Source organism: Lipotes vexillifer, unplaced genomic scaffold, assembly GCF_000442215.2.
Source record: "Lipotes vexillifer unplaced genomic scaffold, Lipotes_vexillifer_v1.1 scaffold1023, whole genome shotgun sequence".
Classification (NCBI taxonomy): domain Eukaryota; kingdom Metazoa; phylum Chordata; class Mammalia; order Artiodactyla; family Lipotidae; genus Lipotes; species Lipotes vexillifer.
In genome coordinates this window covers 392676-402083 of record NW_006799713.1, presented here as the reverse complement: position 1 = coordinate 402083, position 9408 = coordinate 392676, and the positions used below count along the sequence as shown (strand labels likewise).

The window sequence follows — 9408 nt, the reverse complement described above, 5'->3', positions numbered from 1 at the left end:
AAAAGAGTGTGCCCACCAAAGAGAAAATGGGCATTCCCCTACCTGTCCATATTTAATCAATGTCTGTTTTCCCCATATAATCACTTCTAATTTCTTATTCACTCAGTCCAGCCCCACAAAACTGCTGGCCTTTGTTAGCACCTGCTTCACAGGAAAGGACACAGAATACAGAATAGCCATGTCCAGAACAAGTTCTGACTTCACTGCCTCCTTCCTTTTTGAAACTTCTGCATCTTAAGACTCTTCCCTTTGCTACCTCCACCTCTTCTACTTTTCAAACTCTCCCACCATCACATCCACTAGTTAGAAAAAGAGCACTACAAAATAAACAAGTTTGGGGGAAAGAATCTGTTGCTCACACCTGAACCCAACACAACTGCTTCATTAGGATGGCGTAGTGCTAGGGATGTGTGAGAAGTTGGTTCACAGTGTAGAGCTGCGGGCTCCAGCTATCAAGCAAAAGCTTTATGTAAGGAAAATCAGAATTTGCTCAGTCATGTTCAGGTTTTATGCTTTTAAAGTTTTAAACTTTTCATGTTTTTCAGGTTCACTTTTTTGCTATTTTTTAAACCTTTTTTATTGAAAATCCTGGAGAAAAACTATTACTGGGAGTTACAAATTTGCTATATCTACAAACTGTAAATCATAATCCCTAATTAAGTGGTTACAGGTATCATGTTCATGTTATAAACACTCACTTTGTATGAAGGTTGCGAGATGTGTTTTGTATGTACTTATTACTGAAATTCTACCCTGATTATTCCTGCAGATCAAGAAGTTCTACGCAAATTAGAGAAGGAGAAAATCCTGGTGTTCACACCGTCCCGGAGAGTGCAGGGGAGGAGAGTGGTGTGCTATGATGACAGGTTCATCGTGAAGCTGGCGTTTGAGTCAGATGGTATAATTGTATCCAATGATAACTACAGGGATTTGGCAAATGAGAAACCAGAATGGAAAAAGTTCATAGATGAGCGACTACTAATGTATTCATTTGTCAATGACAAGTAAGTAAAACCACTTACTTACAGTAACAGTGCTTCCCTGAAAATATAACTATCCCTGGGCAGCTGCTACAGAAGCCCTCTCTCTTTGCCACTGACCAGACCTAAGACAGTTTCTTCCAACCACTGATGTCCCCACTAATCCTCAGTGAGAGTAAGAAAACGGCAGAGTCCTGCCTCAGGAGGCCCTGTGTGAGTCGCAGGCTGCCCTTCCCCGTAAGTGACTAGCAGAGCAGGTCTTCTGCGGCTAAGTGACTGGGAGTAACTGACACAGGGAGACTGGCCATCTTCAGAGGATGCAGATGTAGAACATACTGACCGCTAGAACCCTGCCTTTTGAAATCGACTTAGAGCATTGAGAGCTTACTTCAATATACGATTTTTTAAATGTATGATTTTTAAAAATTTAAAGCAGTATAAGACTAGTCATGATTAAGTTGATGAATGGACAGGTGACATGTACAAGATGGTCTCCTGAGAAATAAGTACCCAAGGATCAGTGCACCCACACAGTTCAAGCCCATGTTGTCCAAGGGTCAACTGTATTTACAAATATGTGGGAAAAACTCACCTGTTGATCATCAAAAATGCAAACTAAATCTACAAAGAGTATATTTTTTCACCTGTTTAATTCATAAAATTAAAAAACATTTTTGCATATGCCTTATGTTGTTAAGAATAAAGTTTGGCATGGTTTAGCAGAAGTCTTAAAAATACCCTCTCAGGCTTCCCTGGTGGTGCAGGGGTTGAGAGTCCGCCTGCCGATGCAGGGGACATGAGTTCTGCCCTGGTCCGGGAAGATCACACATGCCGCGGAGCGGCTAGGCCTGTGAGCCATGGCCCCTGAGCCTGCGTGTCTGGAGCCTGTGCTCCGCAACGGGAGAGGCCACAACAGTGAGAGGCCCGTGTACTGCAAAAATGAAACAACAAACAAACAAACAAAACAACCCTCTCAAGCCAATAATCTCATTTCTTAGAGTATATAATGAGGAAAAAAGGAAACCCAAATATGTTCATTTCTGTATATTTATAATTGCAAGACTTCAAAGGCAACTAAAGGTACTATAGAGAAAACAATTAAATTGCAATACATCTCCTAGTGGAATATTATTCAGCTATTCAGAATTATGATTATGAAAGCTGTTAAGAAACATGGAAAAGTATTTATGTTAAAAAGACAAAGCATAAAATTACATCTGTGTTTGTAAAATGATATGTACATACAGGAAAATGACTAAAATGCAACACGTAACTGGAAAATAATTGTGTTAAGATTGTAGGATTGAGTGATTTTGTCTTCTATTTTTAAACTTTTCTTGTTGCCATATTGTTTTTATAATAATCTTAAACATCATAGCTGCTAAGTGTTATTACTCAGGCATGTTGACACTCCCTTAAGGGTTCAAACATTATTCACATTTTGTGGATAAACACTTGGTTTATTTCATGTTCAAACAGTGACATAACTAGTAGTTGAACTCTGCAATCATAACCTTGTTACAGTATTCATGCCATGAATTCTTGTTTCCATTGGACAATCAATCCAACATAGTAAGTTTATTTCCTTAAGATTTTTTTCTACCTCAGCTGAGAAGTACCTTATTATAGGGGGAAGAGAATGAATGTGGAATTAGACAAATTGAATCTTGACTAGGCCATGTGAACGGAGATAAAAATACTCAATTCATCTAAGCCTAGATTAGAAAAGTGTATTCATCTGTAACGTGGAACTAACACTTCAAGGGAATATTGTGAGGATGAGATGTAGTGACGTGTGCAGGGTGTCCAGCATGTACTAGGTGTTTGGGTAGTTTCAGTCTTCCCGTTCCTCTCTCCCACCTCTCCCTTCTGTCCCTCAGCTGCTCCTCCTGGCGCCCACCTGCCTCATATTGCTTCACAAGATTAATGTTCATAAAACTTCTCCTAAAATGTCATTGTAGTCATTTTCTAAAGTCCTTACAAAATCCCAAGACTAAGAAAAGGAAGAATTAATTAGAACATGGTAGGCTCAAAACTTACTTGAATTAAAACAAATACAGGTTCAGCTTGAAACATTTTAATTTTGTTTTCATTAAGAAAAGAAAACTTCCTGTACTGTTTTATTTATCCTATAAATTTTTTTTTTTTTTTTAGTTTATTCATTTATTTTTGGCTGCGTTGGGTCTTCATTGCTGCACGCAGGCTTTCTCTAGTTGCAGCGAGCGGGGGCTACTCTTCGTTGTGGTGCACAGGCTTCTCACTGCAGTGGCTTCTCTTGTTGCGGAGCATGGGCTTTAGGCGTGCGGGCTTCAGCAGTCGTGGCATGCAGGCTCAGTAGTTTTGGTTCACAGGCTCTAGAGCACAGGCTCAGTAGTTGTGGCGCATGGGCTTAGTTGCTCCGCAGCATGTGGGATCTTCCCGGACCAGGGCTCAAACCCGTGTCCCCTGCATTGGCAGGCAGATTGTTATCCACTGCGCCACAAGGGAAGTCCCTATCCTATAAATGTTGAATCAAAATACTTGGATTAAAATTTCAAAAAAATACCTTGGGGTGAATAATCTTTACACTCTGTCTTTAGAATTAAATTGTCAGCCTCCTACTTAGGTATAATTTTGTATTATATCCATGACAGGTTCATGCCCCCAGATGACCCTCTTGGCAGACATGGCCCAAGCCTGGATAATTTTCTGAGGAAGAAACCTATTGTTCCTGAACACAAAAAGCAGCCTTGTCCATATGGTAACTTTCTTTATGAGTATTTAATACATGCCTTTAGAACACAATATGTTGTTAAACTTTTGCTGTTAAAAATAAATTTTGGATGGCATATAGTATGTGGTTCTTTTGAATGTAATTAAATTTAAGAAAAAGTCTATGTGAAAAAAATTATTATTTTTACCTAGCTGGGTTCAACGCATATGCATTTCCCTGAATTAAAACATGGTTTTGGTTAACTCTACATGAAGTAAGTTTTCAGGTAGATAAAAATTTGGAGTTCTTTCATCTAGCTACACATCAGATTAGCTTGGTTTTGTCACATCACGGCAATACATTATGTTCTGCAAAACAGAATGTCCTACCTGATTGCAGAGTCATAGTGGAAGAGAAGAGGCAGGTAGGAATTAAGGACATGGGGTATTAACCAAAACTCTGGAGGTGATTGTTACTCATTTAGCCAACTTTCTTATTGCTCTTGATAGTGCCGACGGGGGAAGACTGAAAAGCGGCATTTCTCAGAAACAAGTAGCGGAGTAGCAGTGAGCACAGCTCTCATTTCTGCCCTTGTTTCTTCTTCACGTTAAAAGAGCAGTGCCACACTGGGTGTCCGGGGTCTGATGGAATGAATGGCCCTTTGCCTAACTGATTTTACTCTTCACAGGAAAGAAGTGTACCTATGGACACAAGTGCAAATATTATCATCCGGAAAGGGGCAGTCAGCCTCAGCGGTCAGTGGCTGATGAACTGCGTGCCATGTCTAGAAACACAGCAGCCAAAACTGCAAATGAAGGAGGACTGGTGAAAAGCAACAGTGTCCCCTGCAGCACTAAAGCCGACAGCACTTCTGATGTCAAGCGAGGTGCTCCAAAGAGGCAGTCGGATCCAAGCATAAGGACTCAAGTCTACCAAGACCTAGAGGAAAAGCTTCCCACCAAAAACAAACTGGAAACCAGGTCTGTACCTTCCTTAGTTAGTATACCGGCTACTTCTACTGCAAAACCCCAAAGCACTACATCTTTGAGCAATGGCCTTCCATCTGGAGTTCATTTCCCACCTCAGGATCAAAGACCACAGGGACAATATCCTCCAATGTTGATGGCAACCAAAAATCATGGAACGCCAATGCCTTATGAACAATATCCAAAATGTGACTCGCCTGTCGACATTGGATATTATTCCATGTTGAATGCATATTCAAATCTGAGTATCTCAGGCCCAAGAAGCCCTGAAAGGCGTTTCTCCTTAGACACAGACTATAGGATAAGCTCTGTCGCCTCTGACTGCAGCAGTGAAGGGAGCATGAGCTGCGGGAGCAGTGACTCGTATGTGGGGTACAGTGACCGCTCCTACGTCAGTTCTCCTGACCCACAGCTGGAGGAGAATCTGAAGTGTCAACACATGCACCCTCACAGCCGCCTTAATTCTCAGCCCTTCCTGCAGAATTTCCACGACCCCTTAACCAGAGTGCAGAGTTACAGTCACGAAGAACCAAAGTACCATCACAAACCTCCCCTCCCACACCTGGCTGTGCACCTGCAGCACGCCGCCGTGGGGGCCCGGTCCAGCTATCCTGGCGATTACCCATCTCCTCCGAGTTCAGCGCACTCGAAGGCACCACACCTGGGGCGGTCCTTGGTGGCCACAAGAATAGACAGCATTTCTGACTCTCGGCTGTACGACAGTTCTCCTTCCAGACAAAGAAAGCCTTACACCCGCCAGGAAGGGCTGGGAAGCTGGGATAGGCAGAGCTACGGGATCGACATCTACGGCTACCGGCAGACTTATTCTTTGCCTGATACCTCCACGCAGCCGTGTTACGAGCAGTTCACCTTCCAGAGCCTCCCTGAGCAGCCAGAGCCCACCTGGCGCGTGCCGTACTGCGGGGTGCCGCAAGACCCCCCCAGGTACCAAGACAGCCGAGAAAAGATTTATATCAACTTGTGCAACATCTTCCCGCCTGACCTTGTGAGAATTGTCATGAAAAGGAACCCTCACATGACAGACGCCCAGCAGCTGGCTGCAGCCATTTTAGTGGAGAAATCACAGCTGGGTTATTGAAAGATGATGCATCTTTGTGGTGTTTAGTAGTTTTTTGTTCAGCTCAAATGCTGAGGGAGGTTTGCTACAATAGCACATGTGATCTCCTTCTCAGCAAGGAGGTTATATAGTATCCATTTATGTGAAATACTGTATCATGGAATCTGTATGTATAGCCCCACATAGTGGAAGTATCACAGGATTGCTTTACATTCAAACTTTTTTTTAATATTTCCTTTTTAAAGCTATATCCTTGGCTGGAAATTTTTCCAGTTTGATTTATTAGATGTATCTGTGATCTTTGATATTAATCTTTGGTGCATCAGGGGTTTATATGCAGCACTTTTTATCCTTGTTTCATGTTTTATTAACTTGGTGTTTGTCTATCAACTGCAAGCAATTACAATACCTTCAGAATGTTGAACATTTGACTAGACCTAGCAAACTATTTTTTCAAGCCAAGCATAATTGGAATCTTTTACAGCTTTTTAAGTTATTTTTATTTGGGGAAAGTGGGCTTCTTTGTGCTATAATCATTATTTATAGAAACAAAGATATACTACAGCACTGACTTTATATTTTAAACAAAATGAAAGTTACCAGTTTATGTTGAAATGGGTAACAGTATATATTAGAATGATTTACAGTATGGCACTTTTCGTTGTTTTATTTTCGTTTGGATTTTCTGTGTTAAGTAATTTGTTAATTTAATATGGTTGATTTAAAGGAAAACAGATGCAATCAATGGAAAAAATTGTTTCCATTTTTTTTTTTTTTTTTTATAAAAAAGGCAAAAGCCATCAACTGTTACAGTTTAGAGCTTTGTTATCCAGCTATGATGTGCTTCTGGACAGTAGAAATGGAATTGAATTCCTAGACTTCCATTAACCTGTATTTTTTAATGTGTTTGTCTTTTTGTTTTGGGGCACAACAATACTGGATAAAATAACCCTTTTGCAGTACTTGCCTGTTTTTAATGAATCTAATTATTCTCAATGCAACTTTTATATTTAATATACCCTTTAGCTTTCCTGCTATTTATCAAGGCTGGCCTGAGGTGGTTTTATGTGTTGAGGATATGCAACATTTATTGATACTGCACTATAGAAATGGTGATGCAGGAGTTGTAAATGGTAACTTAAAATTTTTGTAAGATACTGTATATTTTCCATTTTCCTGAAGGTAGTTTTTTTTGGGGGGGCCTGTTATATTATTAAGGCCAGATTCTTGCCACAAATAGTGTAGTTTTAGATACAGACTAAAGTCTGTTCTCGTATTAGTAAGGGATATTTCTGGTTTCAAAGTCATGGGTTTTGCTGAGCGTGGATTCGTTTCTGTCGCTGGTTAGAAGAGAGATGATGCAATCAGTGGCAGACAATTGTGTGACTGACACGACTTCACCGCTGCCTCCAGTTTTTGAATTTTACTTAGTGTAACAGACGCATTCCGATCTGTTTCTGGAGTGTGCCTAGATGCCCTGGTTATCCTTATTATTCTACCTGCTACAGTTTGAAGTAAAGCCCTGAAAAACCAGAAAGTACCTTTTACTGTTGATACAAATTGTATCTTTTTAACTATAAGAACTATTTTGATTTGTAGATCTAGTTAAAACACAGATGTGTAACTATGATTAGACTTTTGGGCAACATTTTATCCCTTATTTAAATACAAATTTTTAAAGTAAAATTGAGGTCTAGAATAGGGTAGAAAATAAAAACAATTTAGGTAAATAAAAGTGTCTGTCTTAGTTTTATATATTAAAATATATTAAATGAATTTATTGGCATTTTCTTTCTCCTAAAACTTATCTAGCGTGAACTTAACTTAAAATAAAGGTAAAATGCTGCCTGAAAATAACGTCCAAGCATCTTTGACTAGGACAACATTTTCACTACTCTTGCGACACTGTGTGTCGCATGAAGTAGGATTTGGGTTACAGTAAATGCTTCTAAAAGGCATTGTGCATATTGACATATCCAATAATCTGAACCATGTTCAGCAAACCTAATTCAGGAAAGTGGGGTTCACAGTCGCTGCTGCCGCCTGCTAGGTGAGGTGCCCCTCGCTGCGCCCGCAGAGGATACGGGCACGGCTGCATGGACCCGCCGAGGCGTCCTCTGAGCGACCTCCTCACTTGTGAAATCGTTCTCCTGATTTTGTCGGTCACTCTCTGTAACAAGTTTAATGTAGATGCTAACCCAGTGCCAAAAGTAGAGTTACAAACGTGGAGTACCTTTCATCTCAGTCTTATTCTAAGCTTGCTTTTTTTTTTAGTATGAAACCATTTTTAAATTGTACAAGTAGGTTTTGCTTCCATTTTCGTAATTTTTGCATTTGAATTATTTGAAGATTCTGCCAAATTTTATGAAATTTCTTTAAATGAGGTCTTCGGTGAAATGTGTAACACACCCTTTATTTTGACCTCCTAATGTCTGTAGCTAAGTAGCTCTCATTGCTTTCCGGATTTTAGACTATGAAAAAACAGTGGGGCTTGCCGCCACGTGGCCTGACGTGAATAGCTCTGAATAGTCACCCTGAAATCCTGCAGTGTAGCTGACTGTGAGTTAAGAAATAGTTTTCTTATGTCAACAGGAAATTTGTCCCACCCCACCCGCGCTTTTTTTTTGAAGCACTGATGTTGCTTTCAGAGCTTAAGAATGAGATATTTGGCTGACTTTAGATGCAGCAATTTCTTAATTATCTAAAGCAATAAGTAAAAGGATCCATCATTAAGTAAATTCAGAGCTGATCCCAAAACTTCATTTTAGCCAAAACTTTCACCTTAATCGTATCTTCAGACTTGCTAACAAATAACCGGAGAGAGGTATGTTAGTAAATAGTAGAACTGCCAGAAGTGGTCAACTGATAGAAGAGGAGGATTCAGATTGGAATATTCTGCCCCTGAATAATTGACAGTTGACTGTTTTACACAGTAACTAGGCGGTTTGTTGTCTCTGTGTCTTAGTACAGAGGGAGTAGTACCCAACTGGCCAAATTCTGGCCCTTAGTATTTCCTCCTTTCTTGCATGTGACATCTAAGTTTTCAGTCTCCTTTTTGTGATCACTATATCCTCATAGAGTTTGTCATTGACCTAAACATTTGAAAGAAATGCACACCAGTATAAAATATTTGATACTGGTAGAAACTTGAACTTTGTGTTTTTATGAAAATTCATTTATGAGAATATGTAATATAACTAAAAAGAGTGTTTATATATATATATATATATATATACACACATACATGCATACATATTTGTTAAGAAGTATTAAAAATGGGAGAATGTTACACTTTTGATGGCTAAGTTTTCCTTAATTGAACTGTTTCTTTGAGTTATGGACAACCAAGTCTGGAGTCTGGATGACCAATGATAAGATTTAAAACCACTTGAATGGAAAGCAACTCTTTACTGGCTTTATTCCTGGTATTTTTAAAGAATTATTTTGATAATTTTAATAGAATGTGTAATTTTAAAACACACAAAAAAACTTAAAGTAGTATTGCTTATACAGATAATTATTTAACATGTCTTTTATGGATGTATCTATATGTATATAGACAGTAATATATTTATAAAACAAATATACTCTATGTTGTAGTCATTAGTTTGTAATAGGTGGGAAGATGGCCCTGGATATGTTTGTGTGTGTTTTGAAAACTCCTGAGCTGTT

At 39.4% G+C, this 9408-nt stretch overlaps 1 protein-coding gene across 2 annotated transcripts in view; it reads left to right on the top strand.

Moving 5' to 3' along the window:
* ZC3H12C (zinc finger CCCH-type containing 12C) overlaps positions 1 to 6382 on the top strand; it is a 64951-nt gene extending 58569 nt beyond the window's left edge. Inside the window, exons 4-6 of one of the 2 annotated variants that reach the window (XM_007471874.1) lie at positions 770 to 1004; positions 3614 to 3720; positions 4361 to 6382. In XM_007471874.1, coding sequence (XP_007471936.1) covers positions 770 to 1004; positions 3614 to 3720; positions 4361 to 5757 — 1739 coding nt within the window. In that variant the 3' untranslated portion in view covers positions 5758 to 6382. The remainder of the gene's footprint in view (positions 1 to 769; positions 1005 to 3613; positions 3721 to 4360) is intronic. The other variant, XM_007471873.1, reaches the window with a different exon arrangement.
* Positions 6383 to 9408: the final 3026 nt, after the last annotated feature.